Raw genomic sequence first — 27,214 nt, forward strand, 5'->3', positions numbered from 1 at the left:
CTTATTTGGGCTTTTTGTATTTATAATTATTTATATTAGCCATCGTTCCAAGGATTGTGCGACCCATCCCTCCTATTAAAAAGAGTTCTATTCTATATTGCTAGAGTATGAAGATAATATATAACTAAACAGCAATATAAACTTTGGCTCTGCCTTGGTCACATTTTTCCATCCTCCACCTCTTGTACTATCCGCGACTGTTTCAAGAGCGAATCAATACAACCTGAATTGAGGGGCTGTGTATTATTATTATTATTTTTTTTTTAGAAGAACAATGACAAGATCACAGCTGGGAGCCCTCGTACGAAATCTACGAACTGCTGCATTAAGAACAACGACAACGGGCTGTACTTTACGGAAAATACAGACACCCGCGCAACCTCAGACTAGACCCCAAGAGAGACTAAACATCACGTTCTTCGTCAACAAACACAACAGCCTAAGCCAACGAGTGGCGGAAGAACTAAAAGCCAGGAATCACAAAGTGCAAGTTTGCGAAGTCGAGAATGCAGAGGAGATGGTTGTTAACGCGAAAATGACAAGTCCGGATATGATATTTTGCCCTTTCTTGACATTGCGCGTTCCTGAGGAAGTCTGGGCCGACTCGCGAGTTCCCTGTCTTATTGTACATCCGGGTATCGAGGGCGACCGCGGAATGTCGTCACTTGATTGGGCATTGAAGGAAGGAGAGAGAGACTGGGGGCGTGACAGTGCTACAAGCGGCGGAGGAGATGGACATGGGTGATGTCTGGAGCACGCAGAACTTCTCCATCCACCGTGAGAACATCAACACTCTGACAAAATCTAGTCTTTACAGCAACGAGGTCACCTATGCTGCTGTAGAGAACTGCTTACGAACCATTGAAAACTTTACTTCCGGTACCCAGCCAAGGCCCCTTGACTACTCTAAGCAACACATCCGCGGGAGACTAAGAACGTCTATGAAGAACATTGACCGAAAAATAGACTGGGAGAAATCGTCAGAGGAAGTGGCACGCATAGTGCGCATGTCAGATACAGCACCAGGCGCGCTCGCACATTTAAAGCAGAAGGGGTCTGGTAATGAGGGGTCGAAGGCGTGGCGAGTGTTTGGCGCTTCCATCGAAGAGCAACTCCCTGAAAGTCGGGGCGCACCCGGAGAAATCATAGGCCAAAGGGATAACGCGATTCTTGTAAAGTGCGGTGCGGGAAGCGTATGGCTGTCGCACCTCAAGAAAGATAAGCTCAAGCTACCAGCCACATACTGGTTAAAGGACCTTGAAGTGCCTGTCCTTCCGAGTCCTCCAGTAGAAGTACCTCATGGAACATTCCCGCGGACTTTTCAGGAAATCTGGACGACAGTCAGTCCTGATGGCATCTGCTCGGTTAACTTCGAGTTCTACAATGGCGCCATGAGCACGGCGCAGTGTCGCCGCCTTTCCTCTGTCTTACAGGCCGTGGAGAGGGACGACAGAGTCAAGGTGGTAGTGCTCAAAGGTGGCTACAACTTCTACAGCAACGGCATTCACCTCAACGTGATCGAAGACGCGACCGACCCCGCCTTGGAGGCCTGGAATAACATCAACGCCATCAACGACATCGTGCGCAACGTCTTTACTAGCAAGAAGGTGACGATTACCGCTATGCAAGGTAACGCAGGCGCGGGTGGTGTTATGATGGCACTGGCAAGTGATCTGACCTGGTCACGTGATGGCGTAGTCCTGAACCCTCACTACCGGCTGATGCACCTGTTTGGCTCCGAGTACCACACCTACTTTCTTCCCCAGAGGGTAGGGCGAGACAAGGCAGAGGACCTGCTATCCTCGGCTGCGCCTCTGCTTTCAAGAGAAGCTGTCAATATTGGCTTAGTGCACTCAGCGTATGGGAATACGGTCCAGGAGTTCTCTGCGTATGTTGATGAAAAAGCTAGATATTTTGCTAGCAACAAAAAACATCAACAACTTATCAGAATGAAGAATAGCTATCGCTCAGAAAAGTGGCTGCAAATGCTTGAAAAACACCGAGAGAATGAAAACTTAATGATGAGAAAAAGCTTCCACAGCCAAGAATTCCACAACGCAAGAAAATACTTCGTATATCACTAATGCCAGCTATTAAAAAACACATTTAATAACTTTACATTAAACATTGCATCCCTCAACTTATTATAGTATAATTTGCAATTTTTATTTCAATTTTTATTACCATATCCAGTCAAATATCTAACAAGCCTTAGCCATTATGTGGAATTTTATCAATGTATCAATAGGTGGGTAGATAAGATGGAACAAGCATTTTCAGGGCCGTAGCTAGCATGGGGCAGCTGCCCCACATCAGTAGAGCCGAAATTTTTCGTATAAACGGTAAAAAGGAAAGGGTGCCTGCTACAACAGCAAATACAAGGAATGTCTGACGCGTGCCCCCAAAGCGAAATGTTCTAGCTATAGCCCTGGTTTTGTCCCATTTACCCACTGAAAAATTTTAAATCGAACAAGGAGAAACGGCAAAATTGAACCACATTTTTGTAAAAAAGTAGACTTTACTCTAAATCAACATGTAATTATAACTTGAGGAAGGTAAGACCCCTGTAACAGAAAATGGCAAGAAAGAATAAACAATTTTGAGATGTGTAATTACTCCTAAAAAGCTGTTAAGTCATGTATTATATATTAGCATTGCTGTTCCGCCTGAAAGTAAGTCGATATATGCAAAAGGTGTTAATTATCATATCATTTCAGGCGCGTCCACAGCGGGGCGTGCCCTTGGCTGGCAGTTCTTACTAAAGGATCGTTAAACACTATCCTTTTTCCATAGATAGAAAGATATAGTTTATTAGCAGCTTATACACACAAGTACATGGCTGTCGTGCTAAAAAAACAGCTACTTTTAGACCACCCACCCCTAGTTAAAAATTTAGAGACCTTCCCCTGCGCTGCTATAGGAGGATTTATTAGGTTCTGAAAAAGGAGGCTTTCATCAATATATCATTTACCTTTCATGACCTTTTTAACTTTTAAAACCTCAAGCACCCCATATGATACCTATGACTACGCACCCCCCCCCCCCCCCCAGTGTTACATGTGTATTGTATATAAACATTATTTGGAGTTAGTCCCTGATGACTGACAAAAAACTACATGGTCCAGCGTCATATCATTCTCAGTCACGGGAACTTGGTCATACATCTGTGTACTGAATGCGAGGCCTGTGAAAATACATCCTTTACATGTTAGTTGTACAAATATGTATCTTTGTAAGGAATACAAATACTTTACATGTTAGTTGTACAAATATGTATCTTTGTAAGGAATACAAATACTTTACATGTTAGTTCTACAAATATGTATCTTTGTAAGGAATACAAATACTTTACATGGTAGTTCTACAAATATGTATCTTTGTAAGGAATACATAATATATTTATACATATTATACTTTACCAATTAGGTGCGGCTTTTTATGGCACAGCTCAATACACTTCTGTATATAATTATCATAGTAGCCCTGGATAGTCAAGGAAAAGTATATTATTCATAAGGCAGGAATGCAGCTAAAACAACTATCTCAAGTTACCTTTCCACGACCAAGTCTTTGTCCATTCTACAAAAAAAATATTGTTTACAAAAATGCCATTACATAATTTGGGAGAAATGAAAAATTTTATATGCTTAGTTATATTTTAATTCACTTTTTTGCACATATGGTGAGGGTAAATTAATCATATGGTGAGGGTAAATTAATCATATGGTGGGGATAAATTCACCATATGGTGGGGGTAAATTCACCATATGGTGGGGGTAAATTCACCATATGGTGGGGGTACATTCATCATATGGTGGGGGGTAAATTCACCATATGGTGGGGGGTAAATTCATCATATGGTGGGGGTACATTCATCATATGGTGTGTGTAAATTTGTGGGATTCAGTTCTCATACATTTCTTCAAAAATTTCCACCCTTTGATCTGCTGCTGGCTTTTTTAACAAATGTGATATGTGACAACATTAAAAATATGCTGGTTGCAACATACTGTAAGTGTAATTGACCTTTGAGAATCCTAGTCCTGGGACAAGAATCACATCCAAGCCTCCAGTATTTAAAGCTTCCTCACGGATGTCATCATCTTAAGAAAGAACACATGGAAGAACACTTACATCATCAGTATTTTGGCAAATTAAAAAAAACTGACTAAAAGCAGTTATGCAGTTTGGCAATTCTTTATTGTGTGCAAACACAATACCAACACCTTAAATTATGCTCATACTATCTACACACTATATACATGTGTTTATATTTCTCTTTTGTATTGTCCTTCTGGGAGTACCAAGCTGCTTTAACCACATGAAAAAAAACATCTTCATCATCTACTTTATTAAAGGGGTCCTCTCAGCCTTCACCCAATGCATTATCTGTTGGCCCTTTTTTGTTCTATGCAAGCAGAAGTTACCGCACTTGTAAAATTATTAGCTGGCCTATGTCATATTATTTTTTGTGCATTTACATCCACACAGTAAAAAGTATTGGGGTAATTAGGAACACCTTTTGAAAAATACCCTGGTGATGTTGGTAACAAGATAAAATCTGGCATCACTATAGAATAGACACTTGCATCAGGGCCACAGCCAGCACGAGGCAAGTGAGGCACTCGCCTCAGTAAAATTTTCGATTTTTAGTGTTTCACAATTGAGATAAAATACCTGCTTTTGTTGGATTCATCATCAAGTGGCTTCCTTTGCCTCATTAAGATTTTGATTCTGGCTATGGGACTGTTACATTAACAACATGCCCATGTCAAAGAATGTTTTTGGAGCTAATTATTAACCTGAAAGATGGTTAATGTTCCATGGGATAAGCGTCAGTGACTTAGCTAATTATTTACCTGCTGGCTGGTGAATTTTCCATAATGTAAGTGGCAGTGACTATATGCAGGGCTTCTGGAATTACGCGCTTGTGCGGAAGCGCGTAATTTGGCTTTTTCCGTGTAATCCACAAATTTCCGCGTAATCCCGCGTAATTTGGCTAAATTTTGAAAGACAAAACATTTAATTACACAGCTGATGGGTTCTTACCTCTATTTCTCGTAAAAAAAGAGAGATATTCTTCGTAAGAGTGCAATGTTTCGAACTGAATTTTGAAAACAAATAAAATGACTAGGCGTTCTTTGCTAAACCACAAAGGCCTAGGACTAATAATAAAATACCTTTTTTATAGGCTGGTAGCTAGGAGCCAATGAAAACTTGCCTAAGATATTTTCACGCAAAAAATCACCTTTTCAAGTTATTTCGTGCTTTCCTTCGGTACAAAATGTAGTTTGGGCGTTAACAGTTGATATTCCGTGTAATTTAGCGCGTAACTCAGTAAAGAATCCCGGAAAATTTTGATGAAAATGTATTGCAAGATCCCGCATAATTTAGCACGTAATTATTGATTTTCCGCGTAATTTAGCAAAGAATCCCGCATAATTTTGAGTTTTTTTCCGCGTAATTCCAGAAGCCCTGTATATGTCTTAGCTAATTATTCACCTGCTGGCTGGTGAATATTCCATGGTGTAAGCGGCAGTGACTGCATGTCTTAGTTAATTATTCACCTGCTGGCTGGTGAATATTCCATGGTGTAAGCGGCAGTGACTGCATGTCTTAGCTAATTATTCACCTGCTGGCTGGTGAATATTCCATGGTGTAAGCGGCAGTGACTGCATGTCTTAGTTAATTATTCACCTGCTGGCTGGTGAATATTCCATGGTGTAAGCGGCAGTGACTGCATGTCTAAGCTAATTATTCACCTGCTGGCTGGTGAATATTCCATGGTGTAAGCGGCAGTGACTGCATGTCTTAGCTAATTATTCACCTGCTGGCTGGTTAATGTTCCATGGTGTAAGCGGCAGTGACTGCATGTCTTAGCTAATTATTCACCTGCTGGCTGGTGAAGATTCCATGGTGTAAGCGTCAGTGACTGCATGTCTTAGCTAATTATTCACCTGCTGGCTGGTGAATATTCCATGGTGTAAGCGGCAGTGACTGCATGTCTTAGCTAATTATTCACCTGCTGGCTGGTGAATATTCCATGGTGTAAGCGGCAGTGACTGCATGTCTTAGCTAATTATTCACCTGCTGGCTGGTGAATATTCCATGGTGTAAGCGGCAGTGACTGCATGTCTTAGCTAATTATTCACCTGCTGGCTGGTGAATATTTCATGGTGTAAGCGGCAGTGACTGCATGTCTTAGTTAATCATTCACCTGCTGGCTGGTGAATATTCCATGGTGTAAGCGGCAGTGACTGCATGTCTTAGTTAATTATTCACCTGCTGGCTGGTGAATATTCCATGGTGTAAGCGGCAGTGACTGCATGTCTTAGTTAATTATTCACCTGCTGGCTGGTTAATGTTCCATGGTGTAAGCGTCAGTGACTGCATGTCTTAGCTAATTATTCACCTGCTGGCTGGTGAATATTCCATGGTGTAAGCGGCAGTGACTGCATGTCTTCTAGAGAGTGCAGCCTCAACATGTCCATCTGATGCCCAATATAACGAGGAATATAGCACTTCCTGGGTTTAATGTTAATACATCATTTCAAATCACTAAAAATTCTAATCAATTTGTAGAGAAAGAAGTTAAACACAAAATTTGCTATTTGAGTCCATTGGGCCAAAATCCACCAGAAGTTAAGATTTCCCATACAAACCTTTGTATTTTTTGTGCGATATTGGGTGTGCTAAATCCCTTCAAAATGCCATATTTTAGGAAAATATCATTCCATGTTTTATTTGCACTATTTCTTCAGATATTTGAGAATAAGACCCACATTTGATCACACTGAGGCGAAAAGTTTGTATCATAAAGCATACATGAATATCTCTGAGAGTTTTGACTAAAGAAAGGCCATACAGTGTTGTGAACATGGCGATCGTAGAAGAGGAGTTATTCAACAGTTTTATCAGGCAAGGATCGGTTTTATCAAGGCTGAGGCAATTTTTGTATAATAATCATCAGAGAGCCACCGCTTTAATGAATCATAAATTAGGATACATGTCGCATCCTATTTTTGTCAAGACCTACACAAAATAGTACTTTTTGGAGCGAGTTTAAGATTTTGGTCCACTCAACCCAGTCTTCCCCAGTAATCCTTAAACTCTGAACTGGCTTATAAGGCACTTACTTGTTTGAATTGAAGATATCCTAAAATGTAAGCAAATTATAAGTAATAAAATAACAAATAAAACAAAACAATCAGTGTAAGAGTAATTAATTTTTGTAGTTCATGATTGTTACGCACCCTTAATATGTCAAACGTGCTGACTTCAGATGGCATGCTTAGGTATACTGAGATTCTATGGCTTGATTTGTACTCTTCCATGGCTAGAAGCTGTAGAAATATTCAGAACTTTAATCATCAACTCAACACTAATGTACCCAGGGGCAGTACTTGCATTTACAGGCACTTGACAATGGATAAATAGGTTTTTTTCTAGTTTCTCTGTCCTAAACGGGGTCCTGAACACGGTTTCAACTTTATTATTTTGTGTGTGTTCTCACATAAATAGTCAAGTAGAATTTCATCAAGATTTTATCACAAAACTTTGGGGGGCAGGGGTATTTTAGTTTTCAATGATCGCTTGTCTTAAGCAGGGTATGTTATTTCAGATAATCTGTCCTAAACAGGGTCAGGATTACAGACCCTTGGTGGCACTCCTTTATCCAAACAGGGGGTTGGATCTCCTTCCCTCCAGGTGGGGAGGGGTTGTACTTAAATGGGGGGGGAGGTCCCTGAAGGGCTGAGATCCCAAACCAAAACCACCGAAGGTGCCAAACCAAATTGAGCATTAGCAACCATGACCTCGAAATAGAGAAGAGGAGGTAAAACAGACCTTATTATCAAGTTCATGAACGGACATGCCAATTCTGTCCGGACATGGTAGAGGAAGAGTTCCACTTTGTTGTTCATTGCAGAAAATATGCGCAGTTAAAAACACACTTTTTCAAAAAATTGGTAGACCCTTTGGAATTGATTTCCCTAAGAAATCGGAGAGGCAGATTTTCTCTCTAGTATTTAACCCTCCAAAGAAAATAGCAAAGGAGGCGGCAAAGCATGTTTTTTCATACTTTCAATTAAAAAGCGAAAAATAGAAGGGGAATGTTGCTGGAGTCTATGACTTTATAATTCGCTTTCAGCCAATCCTACGTACTAAATCTGTATTCGGCGACGTTGTTGTTGTTGATCGCTAATAGTCCTGAGGGGGAAGGGATCACTCTATAAAAATATGTGGAGGGGTTTATTTTTTGGATTTTAGCTCCCATACATTTACTCTTAAATAAAGCATATAGAAAGAGGGGAAATTTATTCATTGTTTGTGCATGTCTTACTTTCTCTGTAATCATGGCTGATTCTTTTCGCTTAGCTTCCTCGCTCATTGCTAAGATGCGTTTCTTGATTTGTCGTCTCAGCAGCTTTTTTGCCTCGTAAATGGCAGCTGAGGTTGCCATAATTTAACGCACCAAAATTGAGAATATCAGCTTAATCAAAGTCAGAACGCTTGCGTACGGTAGAAGACAGTGTAGGAAACTGCAGAAAACTCGAAAACATATCAAGAAATGCAGAAAGCGTCAGGCGTTCGTAGCACTAGTACCAGTCTTCACTTCGCTCTGCCACAGTCCTTTAACACGTTTTTCGTTGATCGTCGATTTGTTGTTTGTGATTTTTGTGGCAAACATAGGTATAAGATGCCGCTTTGAACTCTAAAATACAGTAGATGGACGCAAAGGCACTATTATCATGGACGGCTACTATCTCGCAGTTTGGAATGCTTCTCAGCGGAGCGTAAGTACTAAGAAATGGTCGAAATCACATGATGTTTTGCATGGACTTCTAAGATTACGTGTCACTTTAAGTGAGCCGCGGCACTGTAGGAAGTTTTAGCAGGCTCTTAGTCTTAAATTTATAGCAAGTTCTTAGACGCGTTTGTTAATATTTTGTGTAATGGGCAGAATCTGCACCTACAATATGTGTTGAGGAATTCCAGAGTGGGTACCTCCAGAATTGGTATTCGGGGTAGGACAAAAATTCCAGGTCAGTTTTTTTTTTTTCAAAAATCATGCAATAGTAATGAAAAAAATAGCAATCCATGGCAAACTAAAAATCGAGAGGATGTTACTCATAAACTGTAGTAGAATGTGTAAAATAAGATTTCTTGTGAGACGCAAAACACCCAACAATAATACCCCCCTCCCCCAGAATATAGCCCAGGGGGGTCATATTTGCAGAGATTCTTGACCATTTTACTGCATATCTGGCTATCACCATTACTTAAATCTGTGGTATTCTCAATGTATTCTCAACACACCCAAAAAGGTCTCTGATATAACCCCCCTTCCCTCAAATGCAAGAAAATCGTGATGCAAAAGATATACAAAAACTTTTTTCACGGTGCCTCGCATGCCTCGCACGACGCCTCACTGCCTCGCATGTTACTCCAACCCCATAAAGGAGAATGCACTTGGGTGATGCGTTTGTTTCTTCTTTTTTATATTGGTATTATCAAAACCAATAAATAAATTGAAGCAGTTTTTTTTTGCTGTTCGACTTGCAATATTTGGCATTTAGCATACAGGTCGTGTGTAGCGTGTTTGGTCACTTACAGGGTTTACAACAAGACACTATGACACTCGGTCGTTGGTTGATTCCCTACAACTGACAGCGTAAGGATGGATAAAACCATCGACATCTCATTCACTCACTGAGATTCTTGCCTTATTTATGACAAGGTATGAATCAACACAAGGTTGAAAAGGTATGTTAAACGCCTCTGTAAAACAGAGTGGTTGCGTTGACATTTCGAGTGTTAGCCCTTTATCGGAGCAAAAGAAAAAAGGTCTAACCCTTGAAACGTCAGCGCAACCACTCTGTTTTACAGAGGTATTTAACATACCTTTTCAACCTTGTGTTGATTCATACCTTGTCTACACCATGCCTACGCAGACCATCTAGTTTTTCTACAGCTTGCCTGTAGTCTTTCTAATTAAACCACTTATTTATGACAATCTCTTTTGCATTATAATGATCAACTTTTCATTGTATCCATGAAATCTTTAACTGTCTTCCACACTGAAAATGGGATATGCTTGTCAAATGAGTGAGTTATGAATGTTAACTTTGGATATTTTATATTATTATTTTCATTCTCTCATAGTGACCTTATCCTAAGGGCTTTGAAATGAATTTCATTCAACGACAAGTTCGATGTAAGACTTTCACACTCATTTACAGTACATGGACAGCAGAAATCTGGAGGGTCATTTTTGGGGGGAGGGAGGCATAACCCCCATTATTACAAATCTGGTACATCATTCTCGCTATTAGGGACACTCCCAAATGCATAGAAACCTTTTTTTTCAGTTGTCACTCATTCACTATCAGTTTAGTGTCAGTTTGGTCTACTTTTAAGTGGGTCTGATATTGCATGCCAGTGCAAATCTGGCAAGGATACTCAGGTCATTTTCCTTCATAGAATGTGTATGTTTTGTATGTTTTTCAGTCAAATATGTCTGCGCATCCAAAGGCAAGGTAGCACTGGGGATGTGGCAGTCTTACCTTTCTTAGCAACATGTGCAAGGTGTGTGCAGAGAAGATGAAAGCTCTTAGTATAATGTGACTGTTTCCTGCAATATTGGCATCTTTAAAAGTCAAATATGACAATTTCTTCCAAGTAATTATTTTATTATTTACTTTTAATTGTTGTGTTCATTCAGTTCAATCCTATGGACAAAGTATGGCCTTCTCACAAAAGACTTCCCCATAACAGTCATCAGTGCAGCTGGCATAATTTTTCAGAGTTTATATCTTCTAATATTTTATCTTAATTCCAGAGACAAGGTGAGAATATCTGACAGCACTTTGCCACCAGTTTATGATCACCAATTTACATTTATTATACTCTTATTTCCCTTTCATTTTGTTTTACAGAAAACTCTCAATCCTAAATTATTCTGGTCATTCTGTCTTGTTTGTGGGGTTTTGTCCTATATCAAATATCATGTAATGGATAAAGAAACTGCGGTGTTCCACCTTGGTTTGGTGTGTAGTGTGTTTTCTGTGGCTGTTTATGGGTCTCCACTGGTCTCTCTGGTAAGTGCAAAGACCACATTGAACCTTTTTCTTCTTTTGTACCCTATGCCTCCTTCTGCTAATGGAGGTGTATTAATTGTCCTTGGGCATTTTAAGCCAGATATCCCATCTATTTGAACACGCTCAATGTGTTTGCTAGCCTGTGGTACTGCCTTTGTTTACAGTGCTTGTTCTTTCTTAGTGGATAGTTGATAGGCAGTGGTACAGGCTTTGTTAGCCTGAGGGTCACATAGAAAGGGGGTCAGAGTTAAATTCTGTGTCAGGTTAGTGCTTCAGATTGGGGGTTAAAAAATTAATTAAAAAAAATAATAATAAAAATAAATTTCTTTATACACTCTTATTGTTTAAAAATGTGTTTGTTTTTTTGGTACCAAAACAAGGTCCTGAACTTGTGGCATTGTACAAGCACTATATATACTATATGTTGCATTTACTAATGATTGTAAACTGCACCTTTGTATTTATCAATATCATATCAAGGGAAAAGGGGAGTGGTGGGTCCCCTTGGGCTGTCAATTCCTATGGTATGATGGCATACAGTAGCTGTCAACTCACCCGCATTAGGTGGGTGTCACAAGATTTTGAGCCTCTTCACCCGCATAGCAGTAGAAATCACAAGGTTTTCTCTGTGTTTTCTGATTACCTCGCGATCAATCAATGTTATCTTCTATATTTAACAATGTTCGTGAAGCAAATATTAATAAATGCATTGAAATGCATTAGATTGTTTTACTCGATGCTTCCACTGTAAAGATGACATTTGTAGCCCAATCATAGCCTCCTTTGCAGGCGTCTTGAGAGGCCTTTTATCGATTTCGGACTTCCTGTGGCAAAAGAGCGGGGTCCTGGGAGTGAGGAAGACCGTTTTCTTATGTCCCCTTCCCCTCGTCCGGCTTCTAGTTCTGGTTCAGCTCTCTAATTCATAAAAATACTGAAAAAGTAATAAAACACTTACTCGAGATGCTTGCGAATGAGGCTAGCCTAATGTTTGGTTCTGGCTTTCTGGTCGCGTTGGTTGTCGATCTCTTTTCACGTGCTTGCATGCACATTGCAAGTGGCCAAACAGGCAACAAGAAAATATAACCAGGAGCACAGTCAGAAATATGTAGATAACTGTAATGGTTTTGTGTTTTGATCGTGGTATCGTGCTCATTGCTTCTTTATCTAAAGCTTGTGGGGCGTTACAGGGGAACAAAAGCGCTATGTTTGGATCATTAGGCGCGTTTCTTTCTGGAGCAACACTGGTACTCATTTATTTGAGTTAGCTTTACTCAAATATGGGTAACTAAAGTCTCCTAACTGAGTAGCGGTAACTCAAAATATTGCCTGACCATGGTACTAGTTATTTTTAGTTATCTTAACTCAAATTATGGGTAAAACAAGATTCTCAATCGGGCAAAGGTGTAAGTCAATTAACTTTTGTTGGTCCACGAATATGACATCATTTCAGGCATTGATAGCATTGATATGCACAGTAGCTAAGTCTCTGATCGACATCGCAAATAAATACTACTATGTAGAAATCTGATATCAGCTAAGAACTTAATGAAAGTAGCTTTTCCTATTCCCTGCAAAGAGGACATGGATACATTGTTTTCCTGCGAAAAGCCAGATAACGCAAAGGACCTGTATGTATAAAATTGAATGCTTGGGGGAAGCCTCACTCTATATCACAAAATTTTGGATCTCCTGGGGTTTTCGTCATTGGAGTTTCTTCTTGACTGAGAACCAATTACAATGAATAAAACATTTACCTCCCCCTCTTCAATTGTTGATAAAAAAAATAGAAATTCACCCATTATTGTTAGTTGTAAAATAACAATATTGTAATTGATTATTTCACAGGCCACAGTTATTAGGAAAAAGAGCACTGAATGTCTGACGTTTTCCCTATGCCTGGCTAATTTCCTGGTTTCTCTGCAATGGGCAATGTATGGTAAACTGGCACAAGATAACTTCATTACAGTAAGTCAGTGTTTTTGTGTATATTCAAGGTCACTATGAATCAATCAAAATACACAAATAAAAAAAATTGACTCCAAATTTTTGTCTAGAGTGTCCATAAAAGATAAATGTGCATAAATGTTTTAGGGTGCTGTGACACTACTAGTTGGAGGAAATAAAGTCGTTGTACATATCTATAACCAAAGAAAATATGTTATTTCCCACTCCTATCTCACAGGCTACAGTAAAGTACCTTTTTCTAACATTTTATTTCATGGTTTAGGTTCCCAACAGTGTTGGAGCTTTACTAGGCTCTTTGCAGCTCTCTCTCTTTGTGTGCTACCCTTCAACCCCTCAAAGAACAGTTACATACACACCAGGATCGAAACCTAGCTCATGGGAGGTCTAGATTATTCTAGAAATTTCCATATCAATAGTCCAAACGTACAAAGTACCTGGGCGATTGTGGTGTGGCAAAGTAGCATTGAATTTAAACCTAGTATTGTTGGAGGCTAAGATATGTCCACACAGAAATGCACTCTGTAGAACATGATCGAAACAGTATAATAGAATGAATATTACCCACTGTCCATACTTAGTACCTGCAATACGCCTCTAAGATATCTGCATATCTAATGATGAAATAAAATGATGGTTGAAGGCTTTCATAGAAAGTGCTCAATACTCGAAAGTAGAGCGGTGTATAGTGTTGGTTTGAGAAAAATACAAACTACATAGGTTTCCCTACAGGTCTGTTTCGTGGTTGCCCACTCATCAGGGGATTTAATGAGAATATTCCTACCATCGTATATATACTATTAACATTGAAATTTACATAATAATAGACTGATAGTTTTAGCTAAGGCGGCCAGAATGCGCCAGTACTTTATTTCATGGCGCATTCTTTCTTCCCACTCCGCCTACAACAGTACCACTAAGCGTTGCAACCTCTGCCTCAAGGAAAAGCTGACGATCATCTGCCAACCCAAACTATCAACTCTAAATAAACGCAATGAACTCGTGTCCTCGTGCCGCCACAGAAACAAAGCCCTGCTACGAAACAATTAGAACTGTTAATCCCGTCACCGTTAAATTTTCGCGCTATCAATTTTTCACACGTTCCGCACTGTTAGTTTTCGCCCCGCATATTTAATGTAACTCGCTATTGTTCCTCTTACCGCCTTAGCTAAAACTATCAGTCTATTATTATGTAAATTTCAATGTTAATAGTATATATACGATGGTAGGAATATTCTCATTAAATCCCCTGATGAGTGGGCAACCACGAAACAGACCTGTAATGATGAAATATATATAAACTCATCAAATAATGATACATGATGATAAATAATGATAACTATAAAGCAAAATTTGTATATAAATTATATGTTATAAAAATATAATGATGTATAAGAACGTCAACGTTACATGAAACAAGTAGATTTTTCTTAGCCTCGTCCCAAGGCTACTCTCTGTCAGCACTCTTCGGATTCAAGATGGTGAACGCTCTCAGAGCTGACCCAGGCGAATCATGTGAAAAAGCTGGCCGCGCAGTATAAAATACGCCTGTAAAAGACGACTGTAGATGTAAGGGGACGAGGCTAGATTTTTCTAAATAGAAACGTCTTTAGGTTAGATTCAAAACAAGTGTTGTTGCTAATGCTTCCGATTTGGAAGACTATTCCAGAGGGCCAGGGCCAACACTTTGGATGTACGGTCACTACTATCTTTCTTGTTGAAAAACAGTAAAGTATTTTGAAAATGTATTTAATAAATGATACTATTCTATTAATCCATTTGATTGATTAGAGATCCGCTTCCAAATTAGAACTCATGGCGCGAATATGTGAATGTGTTGGGTGCGGGAGAAGAAGTCCTGTAGGTGCGTAGCCAGGATTTGCCTAGAAAGAGGGCTGCGCAAATTTTCAAAAAGACTGGCAGCCGAAAAAAAGGGGTGCGCATGCCCCCTGCACCAGGCCACCCTCAGCTGCGTGAGGGGGAGCGTAGGCACCAGGTACCATATAACAAAAGAATAGTATTTGACGAACCTTAAAAAGGAATTGAACAGGGTTTTTTTTGGGGGGAGGGTGGGGACACCGGCACCAATGCCACCTGGCCTTACAGATACAGGCTCAGCCATCTTATGGTAAGGCACGCCCCAGCAAGCAAGACGAAAGCATGTTTCCAATTCGACCCTAATACTTATTTTGCATCAGTGCCTTCTATCTAAATGTGATCCATTGGTTTAATACAATGCACAAACACTCAAAGGCTTGTACCTTTTAGTTGTTTAGATGGGACCGACTGCCTAGAAGGTATGGTATTGCTGACCACTCCAGAAAAAAAAACCCAAACGAGCCACATTTAGAGGAACTTTTGTTACCATTGTGCCCCTACTTGACTGTAGATGTAAAGGGAGCCAGTTATTTGACAAATATCTTAACAGTTTTGGGTAGGGATATCTGACCCCGGGCACACGACAAGTGATAAGAAGACCGTTCACTAAGTTTCTGCTGTGCCACGTTCAGGAGTCTACCCTTTAGGTCGTTAAAGCGCTCAAGTGGTTTGATAACACGAAGTAGCATGACATGCCAGGCGCTCTTCCCCGATAACCTGTGTGCCAGACTCACTAGCCTGCCTTATTTGGACCGTAGACAAAGCCCAAATAACAGTCCAGATCCTGCAACCTTTTTCTCTCCTCAGTCTGCCCCCGCGCTACACCCTTGACACTGTTCAGCGGTCGCCTTGATCGCTGCATGCGCGGTCCGGCATGATGCCTGGAACAGATATTTCGGATGTCGTGCATTATGGTACTGATACACTTGCCCTTGTGCTGATCCCACGCGCAGCGCTCGTTATACGACCGATAGATCAGTTGGATAGCTGAAAAAAATATCGAATGTCTAATAGGAAAATAAATCCACACAAATGATATGTTTTACGCCTTTGAAAATAGAGTAGTTTTGCTGACGTTTTGAGCGTTAGTCCTTTCATCGGAGCAAAATAATGGATATTATTTTCTTTATATATTTGCACATCCCGGGTAGGGTGAATCACTTTTTGTGAATTTTATTAATGAGACGGGTGTAGCGAGGATTTCTGAAAGGTGGCTCATATTTTTTAAAGGAGGGCCTGTCCGCTAGCCACGCCCCTGCTTTAGATATTGCCCCTCCCAGGGCTCACCAATAAAATCTATGTTTGTTCAGGATATCCCCACGTGTAAATTACAATTAAAAGTGTGTCATCTATCTACTAGAGCAACCCACAATTAGATTTTCTAAGCATCAAAGAAATGCTTCTTTCTGTTCAGTTGTAAAATCCCTTACTCTGTTTCGATGGCGATGTGTCGCGCGTGCTTCAGTGCGTTCTTGTCAGCATATCGCAAGAAGTCGATCCTCTTGATGCGTAACATGACGGCTCCCTTGCTGACCAGCATCAGCTTACGACCTGTCGGCATCAGAATCTCACTGATGTCCTGGAATAGAATCACAATAGAACTCTTACAATACGCACGCGCAACCGAAAAGCTCCCCAGCGATATTTTTAGTACAGGGCCGTAGAATATCATGAAATATAGGGGGTGGGGGACGATCTAAGACATTAAAACTAGAGGGGCTTGAGCCCCCCCCCCCCCCCCAAAAAAAAAAGTGCTGCCTAAAGTAGTCTTCAAAAGCTCGTGCATGTTCCATAAGAGAACGTAGTGCACACATCATATATAAACAGTATATAAGATCCTGCTGGCATTTTGGTGCACTTTTAAAAAAGTGATAAAATATCATTTGACCTGATCCCATTAAGCGGCTTTATTGTCAAGAATGATAACTTCGAAGCATCCAGATGAGACTCACAAACACTTCTCCCTGCTAAAGGCTCGCGATATCCAGATAAACCAACTCCCTGTGTAGCTCTCCTGCGGCTTTTTTGACGCGCAACAGATCAGAGAACGTAAAAGAGTCCGATTCCATGCGTCTCTCAAGCAGAGTAGCGGCCTCGGTGGGCGACTCGTCCTCCTTGTTGCTGTCCTCCTCCTTCACCTCGCAGTACTGGGCGTCGCCACGTGCGTGAGGCATGTGTGCGTACGGTAGCCATCACCTCGATGATCCTTTCCTTCGCGCTTCCTCCGCGCTCGGACCACGTCTCATTATCCGAGTCGCTGTCGGACGTTCTGCGTGATTGGAATGATTACGATAATAATAATTATTAAATTCCTCGAAGGGTTGGGGTGCTTCGAACCTTTTTTCGCATTCAGCCCATGATTCCTATCGAAATCCTGTTTGCAAGTGACTTTAATCTGGCATCCACTAGCAAGCAATGACTCACCGGCCATCATCTTCACCTTCTTGGTCATCCACCTTCTTGTTCTTGAGCGCGAAACTGAACGTCTGGATGCTTTTCTCCAAGTCTCGTTTTCATGCGTTCGCGCTTGCCTGGGCACGAGAGCGTCCCTTGACCCCCAGCATGGTGAAGTAGGACTCGCCGTAATTTACTTTTCGCGGACCCATGACGCGCGAGGGGGGCTTCAGGTTTGGATTTTCACCACAGAACACTTCCCCTTTAAATGAACAAAATAATTATAATTAATTATAAAAAATATAAGTAATCTTATAATGAGTAATTTTAATACGAAAATATGAAGAGAGATTCGCGAAGGAAACGCATGTCTGACAATCAAACGAACGTAATTGAAATAGTCAGAGGAGGAGAAGGAAGAAAAACAACCGCTTTGTTCTCTCTACCCTCCCCTTTTGTGTCTTCGCATATATGCTCACACACCCTATAGGCAAACCTTTCATATTAGGGAAATTTTCAGTTATGTTCGAGATATCCCTTATCCTCTGCTTCTAGCTAAGGCCACATCTTTATTTGCACAATCAATCGCTTTAATAGGCTCGATTTCCAGCTTGTGTCTGGGAGCCCGCAGTACTGCCTATGAGGCCTTGCGGCAGCTGGAAAGCCTATCGCTTTGAGTAACGAGGTACTTCCCTTGTAACAAGAGCCTAGTAGAAACAGTAGTACCTCGTTAATACGACTGATGGCCGGTACAGTAGTACCTCGTTAATACGACTGATGTCCGGTACAGTAATACCTCGTTAATACGACTGATGGCCGGTACAGTAGTACCTCGTTAATACGACTGATGGCCGGTACAGTAGTACCTCGTTAATACGGCCGATGTCCGGTACAGTAGTACCTCGTTAATACGGCCGATGTCCGATAAAGTAGTACCTCGTTAATACGGCTGATGTCCGGTACAGTAGTACCTCGTTAATACGGCCGATGTCCGGTACAGTAATACCTCGTTAATACGACTGATGGCCGGTACAGTAGTACCTCGTTAATACGGCTGATGTCCGATACAGTAATACCTCGTTAATACGACTGATGGCCGGTACAGTAGTACCTCGTTAATACGACTGATGTCCGATACAGTAATACCTCGTTAATACGACTGATGTCCGATACAGTAGTACCTCGTTAATACGACTGATGTCCGATACAGTAATACCTCGTTAATACGACTGATGGCCGGTACAGTAGTACCTCGTTAATACGACTGATGGCCGGTACAGTAGTACGGCTCTCGCTAACGAACCTCAGGGGGATGCGGAGGGAGTTGACAGAAATACTAAAAAAGTGCAGGATAAGGTTTGATAAGATAGCGCCCTCTATCGAAATTGGTCACGCTGCTATTTTGAGACATTATTGGGCGCGAGGTGGATTGTGGGGCGGATTGGCGCGATTGGGCGCCAGGTGGGTTGTGGGGCGGATGGGCGCGTGATGGCTCATGGGTATTCACCTGCATGCACATATAGATCCACTCCGTCTCCTTACTGCTGTCTTTCACGATGATTCTGTTCAGCTTCCACTGGAGAAAGATGAACATGCACACATTGGAAAACATGAATACTTTCTTTTAGTATATTTTAAAAAAATCCATTAATTGAGTGAAGGATTTCACAATTTCGGTTCTATTAAAACAAAACATCATCATCAGACAGAGCTGTAGCAGGCCTCGGAGTATTGGGGGGGGGGGGGGGGGGGGCACCTGGGCCGATTATCCTGGGTTGGTTTGGATAGCTTGATCATACTTGACAATCTTATAGTTATACTATTTAACACCTATGGCTATGGCCTACGGTCTGGCTCAGTCTGGCTCGCTATCAGTAGTATTTATATATCTGTCTATTTTGTACATATTGCTACCAGTAGTATTCATATATCTGTCTATTTTGACTGTATGCTGAATTGTGTACATATCGCTACCAGTAGTATTTATATATCTGTCTATTTTGACTGTATGCTGAATTGTGTACATATCGCTACCAGTAGTATTTATATATCTGTCTATTTTGACTGTATGCTGAATTTTGTACATATCGCTACCAGTAGTATTTATATATCTGTCTATTTTGACTGTATGCTGAATTGTGTACATATCGATACCAGTAGTATTTATATATCTGTCTATTTTGTACATATCGCTACCAGTAGTATTTATATATCCTGTCTATTTTTACTGTATGCTGAATTGTGTACATATCGCTACCAGTAGTATTTATATATCTGTCTATTTTGACTGTATGCTGAATTTTGTACATATCTCTACCAGTAGTATTTATATATCTGTCTATTCTGTACATATCGCTACCAGTAGTATTTATATATCTGTCTATTCTGTACATATCGCTACCAGTAGTATTTATATATCTGTCTATTTTGACTGTATGCTGAATTGTGTACATATCGCTGCCAGTAGTATTTTTATATCTGTCTATTCTGTACATATCGCTACCAGTAGTATTTATATATCTGTCTATTCTGTACATATCGCTACCAGTAGTATTTATATATCTGTCTATTTTGACTGTATGCGGACTGCCCTGTAATTCAGGTCTAACCTGCGATGTGGGTTAATAAACGAATTATTCATTCTTTCTTCTGGCTATATACATACCTCTTGGACTTGGGCTTCAAAGCAGATGTTCTTCAGAAGGTCTTCTGACCAAGGTTCAAAAAGCTTCAGGTTCCTTCAAAAACACATATGTCAAAGTTATAATATTTAGCAAGATGCATCCTAAATAGAGTCAGAAACAGTGGGAATATGCAACGTTTTTATTTCGGATGAAAGGAGGGCGGGTGCGCGCACCCCTGCGTCCACCCCTAGTTTCACGCCTGCGCAGAACTTACTTGCAAAAGGTGATCTTGTCCCCTATCTCTTTGTCATAGATCTTTGGGCACGTGATGGCAAACACGTCTTTATTCACCACAAGCATTTCCACATCCTCGCGAACCGCTACCGATGCCGTGTGCTTGGTCTTGCGCAACAGAGTTAGCTCCTGCAGACACGTGATTAGAAATTATGCACACGGCAATCCGTGTGAACGAATGAGAAATTATACACACGGCAATCCGTGTGAACGAATGAGAAATTATGCACACGGCAATCCGTGTGAACGAATGCTAAGGGATTCTAGCCTCCCCTGCATGCATCTCTCAAGAACAAATAAAACGACTAAACAAGAAAGAATCGATAAGTCCCTAAGCAGAAGGCTATGGGAATAAATAGTCACTAATAATGGTCACTAATAATGGTTTTAAGGAAGTCTACGCTCTGGTTTGTGCTTGAACCGCTGACCCGCCTAACAATCTTGAGAGGATTTGTCAGCGGTTTCACGCAGGTTATAACTACAGAGCTCCAGTCAGACGTGCATATTCCGATATTTTGGTTCTATATGGGATTACCTCGAAACAGCCATCTTAAAATAAAGTATTATATGTCCTTGGTCCTTGTAAACGTATCATAACGAGGCTTATTTCTAAAAGCTGATGTGTGCCGCTCACCGCACGCACTTACCCCAAAGCTATCTCCTCTGTGGAGGATGACTGACGTATGCCACATCACGTGATCAGACTTCTTGAGCAGTTCCTCGACATTGATGAATACAGAGCCGGAGAAGATGAAGTAGAATGCGATGCCCTCGTGTCCCTTACGCAAGATAACGCGCCTCCCGGCTTTCGCAGCCTTATATCATGGAACCTGTTAAGCGCAAAAGGATGATACAAAGATTGGAGCTCGCCATGCGCTAAGGAGGAAGAAAACTACGTCAATTCCCTAGTAAAGCATATACGCAGTCCTCTTTCCTGGTGTACTTTCAAACGCTTTCCCTTGCGCTTGTAGCAGGATATCCAGACCCTTCCATTAAAATGTCAGATCAGATGGAGACTAGTAACCTGACCCTCCCTCTCTCATGTTTCATTTTGTTCACCACTGGAAATCCCATCTTGTTTTAATTTATCCCCTTACTGTTTTTAAATTACGGAAATGATCCTACTGGGAAGGGACTTGTTAGAATAAGGTATTATTACACTGTGGTATGTCATAGCTTTACACATCGCAATTTGTATACGATAAGCGAACTTATCGTACGCCTTGAGTCCTTTGCACATTAAGTGGAGTTGGCTGAGCCCTTCTTTTGATCGATCCATAGCTGGTTTCGCCATTATGCGCTTTGCCCATTCTTGGACATACGCGTATTGCTGAGAAGGGTATAGTTATATAAGTGCCAATATTTGAAAGTATCCCGTTCCAAGTACGACTTTTGAGGGCAGTTTGAAATGAGAATGAGTAAAAGTGACTGTGCTCTGCAACTTACCGAGCTGCCTTTCTGGAAGACCGACATGTTGAACAAAATTTCTTTGACATCGTTGTTGTGCTTCAGAGCTTTCCATGATTTTTGTGCTGCCGTCATTTGCTTTCCGTGCGGAAATGTCGCCAATTATTTTTGAAAAGCGACACAGTATCCTCACCACGAGGGCTGCCCATCGAAATTCTGCTATTGCCTGCGACAAGAAAAGCGGGTAAAACATAAACAATACATCCTCCCTGTGTTGACCCGACTTAAAATATCTGAAAATAATATGAAAAAATCCTGTCGTATCCTATTTTTTATTTGTGCATGTTTACTCGGTGTTGGCTCGACTTTGAAAATTTGACGCTAATTGGTGCCGGGTCCAATTTTTCTATCGCAGACTGAGGCTGGGTCTCGCCAAGTCGCAGCCCCTAGTAAATACCCTGGCCGTTAAACCGGCGCGTGTGAATCCGACTCACAATATTCCTGGAGTATTTCCGGTCGAATGTGGATTCCGCCCCAAGCGCCATCACCGCAAACGATGCGCTCTTTAGTGTGCTTTTCCTGGTTGTTGGTTTGCCTCTTTCCAGTTTTTCTTGTCTCTCTTTTTCTGCTTTTTCCTTATCGGCTAGCATGATACGCCTCATTCTCCGCCTCGCCGACTGTTTGCGAATGTTTTCCTTCAATGCGGCTCCAGGATCGCAGTCAACAACCGAGAACTCACTCCCTCGGCTTTGAGCAAATCTTCGTCGAATGCTGAAGGTTTGTGGTCTGCTTTCTGCTTGAGTCTCGGACCTGCGGATTTGACTTTTCTTAACTCTTGTTGCAACTCTGGCTTGCTGCTTCCAGCCACTTCTGAACTGGCCACCAAGTTTTCCAACCTCTGTTTTTGTTGTACCGTTATTTCTATATCTCTGTCAGGTTATATCTCGACCTCCTCTTCCATATAACCTTGTAAAGTAGTTTTACCGAATGACCGCAAAAAGTGGTTCCTGTCCACTGTACTGAGCTTTTTCCTCGCATGCTGCTTTACTGTGGAAACGCTCAAACGCGAACTGGATTGCTTTGGTGCTGTTGTGTGGTGATCAGCCAGTGATTTCCAAAGACCTGTTGACTTTACGATATTTGCCGAGTGGTCCTTGTAGTCTGATCGCAGAATGTAACTTGCATTGCTGGGGCTGTTGAAGCCTTTTTACTTGGCTTTGCCATCGTAATAACCAGTAGTGTCGAATACTTCACGAACGTTTGTGATTGGCGTTACCCTTGACAGAAGTTTGGTATACTTCTTAAAAGGCCGTACTGCTCTTTCGACTGTGTTGCAACCCTATAGTGTATTCTTTTACGGAAATAGATCAATCGAGTTCGTGCATATACCCTAAACCATCAGAATAGACCATTCGCCTTTTGTAAAGACTTTACCGACCGTTCATTATTTGATGGCGACATGGCAACGATAAAATCGGATTTGAAGAGTTATTGTTCACGGCTCATCCAACCGAGAAATGCGATTGTCTACTGAACCTCTAAGTTATTCGTTTTGTTTGAAAGACCACTACAAACGAAGGAATCGTGAGCATTTTAATTACCCTGTTTGTTTAGAGTGAGCGAGTCTCTCTTTTGGGGACGGATATCGAAATCCTTCGCCCTTTCCATCGAATCCCTTGCGAAATGTAAAACGCCCTGGTTGTAGAATGACCCCTTTGTCATCAGCCAAGACTTTACTTGTTTGAATGTTTTTGACCGCGAATACAAGAGTTTTTGGGCCCTGCACATAACCGTGGTACTTTTCGCCACACTGTTCGACGAGTTGTGTAATGTAACGTACAAGTCTGCAGGAATGTCACTCAACAGAAGGTCCTCTATCTTCCAGCTGCACTAAACTAACCTGAATCAAAGAGAAGTAAAAGAGCCACTGAGGACGCAATAAACCCTCTGGCAGTGACCACCCTCAGTGACAACGCATACTAGCAATACGCACACGTGGGGACTTATTTTGGGGCCTCGCTCTGTTAGTCCTTCTACGCACCAGTATAACTGAGTGGGAGTCGGTATATTTTTTTAGCGTTTATTTAGATGTCATCTTTCACAGCACGTTGTGACTTAGGTATAAGGACGTCTTCAGCCTTTTCTTTTTTCTGGAATTCAAGTCAAGGTTAAAACATCTGTCTTTTTGAAAGATTAAACGCCTTATTTTAACAAAAAGTTAGACAAACGTAAAGGAAATGCTTTGAAGGCTCTCGTTAAATTCTCAAAAATATATAACAGTTGAAGAGATGGTGATAACCCTGCTTTGAGGAAATGCGAGGCTTGTAAAAATGTGTTTACGGCCGGAACGGATGACGACATGAATACAACACCTGTCCACATCTATATTCTCAGGTTTCTCGCGACGCGCTCAAAACAACACGTTGCAAATAATTCGGGAAATAAGGCGTGGGGTGCTGATGAACTTTATTGGTGTGTTGTTTACATGAAGTATATACAGTATATGCGAGTATGCACTGGCGGCTGCAAAGCTTGGTTTTCAGTCTGTTTCTAATGGCCCATTTCATGGCAGGTACGGTTCCACTTCAGACTAACTTCTTGTCGTAACTAAGGAGATGCAAGGAGAAGCAATGCTCTTTTTCACGAGTTCACGGCAAATCAAAATGGCAGACACGCGCGTAAAAGTTCCTAAAAAAAACAGTAGTTTCCGGCTAAACACTCTTTTCGCTTCATTCATATTGTTATTTTTGTGTAGTAAAAATTAACCAAATGCTGCCAGTATTTTCAACAATAATATTTCGATAATATTGAAAGTAGTAAGTCAATGTGTGTGATAGCATTTTACCTCTTTCCTTAACTTTCACTAGCCCGACATATCACCACAAGGCACCGAGAAGAAATCTACCTCAGTCGTGAAATACGCCAGAGCCAGCCACAAGTGTACTCGGGCCCATTCCCCTGTCTGGACAAAAATGGCGCGCCACAGTTTGTAAGTTGCAAACAATTCCATATGATTTTTTTGAAGAGTAAAGTCCATAGCCTTTTTTATTTCCTCTCGTGTTAGCGACTGTCCCTTCTTTTTAATGTCCACTAGAGGTTATTCTGAGGAGGGGTATTGGTTTTGCGCAGATATCACCACATAGAAAAAGTATAACATGTTGGTGGTCTTGTATTGGCAGCCTCCTCCTAACGGCGCGCCGTGGCCTACAGACGATAAATGCCATCTCAGTATTTGTACCGGAGCTGGAGTGCTCACCAAGAGTATAGGATGTATGCTGAAGGGTGCCGCATGTCCCCCGGTAGGCGGATGAACGTGCCCCAGTGACCCACCCCTGTTACGGTCCTGAGTATGCGTCCACTTCCTTTCCTAGTTACATAGTACCCTAGCAACACTTCCTTCCCTAGTAACATAATACCCTAGCAACAGGTGTAAGCATCCCCCATGCTACTCTAGCGCCTTGTGTTCGCATCTACCACGTCCCAAGCGACATCACCAATATCGTAATCCCATGGATATTCGACTGTTAATATTACTTGGGAAGAACACAAAATTGCAAGGCCACAAATTTCTAACTGCACCCCTACCCTTCCAACACGACGCTAGTTGGTCATTTGCTGGCAAATTTGATGGTGTTTTCTCTCTAAGGGCACATATCTTGAGGTCCCGCCGAAGCCCCAGTCCCCTCTAGATTGCTGCATGTGTAAGCCATGTGAGTATGTCATATGTGTTTGTTAGAAGTCAAGGGCGGATCTAGCTTTTCGCTAAAGCGGGGTTTTGGCTCAAGTGACAAAGGGGGGAGGGGGTTATATTTTTGGTACATATGGCTTTTTGGCATTTCAAAGTGTGTGTGTGTGTGGGGGGGGGACCCTCCTACTCTACTAGAACTTTATTATTTTAAGGGCATCGCTTAAATGTACTTTAAACCAATTACCGACTCTGCCTTTTATTTGTTGCAGATCAAATGCTTAACAAAAGGGTGCGTATGCGGTATGACCTGCCATTTGAGTCACTTTTGAGCGAAAACGGAAATAGTGTGACCACAATAGAGATTTTGTCAATTTCAAATGTAACATTACAACGATTTGATTTCCTTCGTTGGTGTTTTTTGATACAAACACCAAGTGAAAACTAATTAGCAACAAACCAATATATCTAATAAACTAACGATACCTACTTAATATTTAGCCCCATTTCCTAGGTGTGTGATTTTCCAAACCAGGATTTATTTTCATGAACGTTTATCTGCTTGAAGCGCGGATTACGGCACATGGATCCTGCAAGTGCTTATTTGAGACAAGGTGTATGCTAATCCCGAAGATGCTGAAAATAATTGAAAAATAATTTGAAAACATTGAAATTATGTGAGCACAGCCTCGCATATTCCCGACGGCATTGTGCGCATTGTGAGAAAATGTATCACGAGAAAGGGGGGAATGAATGAAAAAACTTATGTCACCTTTAGGTGTGTGTGGGGGGGGGGGGGGGGGGGGGGAGAGGGGGGGAGGCACTCAAAGCCCTCTACCTCGTCCTTTTAGTCTGCGCCGGCTCCTCGAACCCTTGAAACTGTGCCAACAGTCAGCTTAATGTGCAGCTTTCTTACGTATAGGGGCATCCCGCTGATGACTTGTATGTGAGACCTGTATTCGACCCGCGCGTTCAGCACCACGCGATGGATCTCTTGAGGACAATTTACGCTCAGTAGCACCCTGATGGCTGATACCGCTGACATAGGAGGAGAAGCACACAAAGGCTCATTTTACGGAACCCCCCTCCCAATTATCGGGAGGGGGGGGTCCGTAAAATGAGATTGGAATAATGAACAATTACGTATGGAATAATGAACAATTACGTAAGGAATAATGAACAATTACGTATGGAATAATGAACAATTACGTATGAAATAATTAACAGTTACGTAGGACCCCCTCTCCAACAGCGTCAAATTTAGCTCTGGCCCCCCTTTCTTTAAAAATTACGAAGACATTCTACATATAGTCACTTGCCTCCTTATTCATTCTACTTCGACAGGAGGATGAACATCAGCACCGCATATAGCTTAGTCGCGACTTAATCGCCAAATGTCCGGGAAATAGTTGTTGAAAAAGTTTATCTTGCCTATGTACAATTAACGACCAACAAGCTCATAGCGTTTCATTAGAGAATCTGGGAAATTTCTTTTTCTGGAAATGGCCCAGAGCAGATTGAACAGAGTTGTAATTTTCTCTATTCTGTCTCATTATTAAAACTAAAAATGGTTTAACACAGGCCCATAGACCTGAGATTGTTATACGCGGCGGTTCTTTTTTTCATCTTGAGATACCTTGCCTTTATGCGTGACAAATCTTATCCTTTTGTCGTTTTGGTTTGACCGCTAGAATATGGATGCATACGGGAGTCGAGTTCAGTGAGTCCGCTACCTCAGGCGACTGGGGAATATCAACATCTGAACATCAAGAGAAACAACGAGCTGATTTTGCCGATAAGGGCTGAGAGATATATATTTACTTAAGTTTGCGTCGATTCTGTGTTGAAATGAAAAGGTGACATTTTTAAGC

At 41.4% G+C, this 27,214-nt stretch overlaps 6 protein-coding genes and 1 long non-coding RNA gene across 9 annotated transcripts in view; 4 read left to right on the plus strand and 3 right to left on the minus strand.

Moving 5' to 3' along the window:
• LOC5509121 (late secretory pathway protein AVL9 homolog) overlaps positions 1-402 on the plus strand; it is a 38,847-nt gene extending 38,445 nt beyond the window's left edge. The window contains exon 19 of the mRNA XM_032377998.2: positions 268-402. The gene's annotated coding sequence lies outside the window, so the exon portion shown is untranslated. The remainder of the gene's footprint in view (positions 1-267) is intronic.
• On the plus strand, positions 275-2,625 carry LOC116616116 (hydrogenase maturation factor HoxX-like). Its single transcript, XM_032377997.2, is given in 2 exon segments — positions 275-700; positions 702-2,625. Coding segments are annotated over 2 exon segments (1,809 nt in total). The 3' UTR covers positions 2,085-2,625.
• LOC5509125 (5-formyltetrahydrofolate cyclo-ligase) lies at positions 2,145-8,580 on the minus strand. The gene is made up of 8 exons (XM_001629631.3): positions 8,342-8,580; positions 7,254-7,343; positions 7,137-7,156; positions 6,413-6,525; positions 4,027-4,103; positions 3,553-3,579; positions 3,420-3,483; positions 2,145-3,184 (listed from the first exon to the last, which is right to left on the minus strand). The coding sequence occupies exons 1-8, from the start codon at positions 8,459-8,461 to the stop codon at positions 3,078-3,080; spliced, it is 618 nt and encodes a 205-aa protein (XP_001629681.1). The 5' UTR covers positions 8,462-8,580; the 3' UTR covers positions 2,145-3,077.
• A 28-nt stretch (positions 8,581-8,608) lies between these two features.
• LOC5509141 (sugar transporter SWEET1) lies at positions 8,609-13,737 on the plus strand. The gene is made up of 6 exons (XM_032378001.2): positions 8,609-8,795; positions 10,510-10,587; positions 10,724-10,847; positions 10,938-11,099; positions 12,945-13,064; positions 13,327-13,737. The coding sequence occupies exons 1-6, from the start codon at positions 8,728-8,730 to the stop codon at positions 13,450-13,452; spliced, it is 678 nt and encodes a 225-aa protein (XP_032233892.1). The 5' UTR covers positions 8,609-8,727; the 3' UTR covers positions 13,453-13,737.
• A 3,477-nt stretch (positions 13,738-17,214) lies between these two features.
• On the minus strand, positions 17,215-23,116 carry LOC116616112 (cyclic nucleotide-binding domain-containing protein 2-like). The gene is made up of 7 exons (XM_048720860.1): positions 22,153-23,116; positions 21,698-21,884; positions 20,899-21,081; positions 20,232-20,380; positions 19,999-20,071; positions 18,841-18,909; positions 17,215-17,595 (listed from the first exon to the last, which is right to left on the minus strand). Exons 3-7 carry the CDS (start codon positions 20,941-20,943, stop codon positions 17,563-17,565), a joined length of 369 nt encoding a protein of 122 aa, XP_048576817.1. The 5' UTR covers positions 20,944-21,081; positions 21,698-21,884; positions 22,153-23,116; the 3' UTR covers positions 17,215-17,562.
• A 309-nt stretch (positions 23,117-23,425) lies between these two features.
• Positions 23,426-26,919, plus strand: LOC5509127. Of its 3 annotated transcripts, none has more exons than XM_048720854.1 (6): positions 23,426-23,527; positions 24,053-24,230; positions 24,526-24,647; positions 24,838-24,957; positions 25,305-25,368; positions 25,616-25,837. In XM_048720854.1, the coding sequence occupies exons 2-6, from the start codon at positions 24,170-24,172 to the stop codon at positions 25,789-25,791; spliced, it is 543 nt and encodes a 180-aa protein (XP_048576811.1). In that variant the 5' UTR covers positions 23,426-23,527; positions 24,053-24,169; the 3' UTR covers positions 25,792-25,837. The 3 variants fall into 3 exon arrangements, with proteins under 3 accessions (XP_048576811.1, XP_001629663.1, XP_032233854.1); XM_001629613.3 differs by lacking the exon at positions 23,426-23,527 and adding an exon at positions 26,266-26,919 and having other exon boundaries at positions 23,649-24,230; positions 25,616-25,635; XM_032377963.2 differs by lacking the exon at positions 23,426-23,527 and having other exon boundaries at positions 23,649-24,230.
• LOC125559044 lies at positions 24,131-24,573 on the minus strand. Its single transcript, XR_007306296.1, has 2 exons — positions 24,504-24,573; positions 24,131-24,346 (listed from the first exon to the last, which is right to left on the minus strand). It is a non-coding gene; the product is annotated as an uncharacterized LOC125559044 (long non-coding RNA).
• Positions 26,920-27,214: the final 295 nt, after the last annotated feature.

This window comes from Nematostella vectensis, chromosome 2 (assembly GCF_932526225.1).
Source record: "Nematostella vectensis chromosome 2, jaNemVect1.1, whole genome shotgun sequence".
NCBI lineage: Eukaryota > Metazoa > Cnidaria > Anthozoa > Actiniaria > Edwardsiidae > Nematostella > Nematostella vectensis.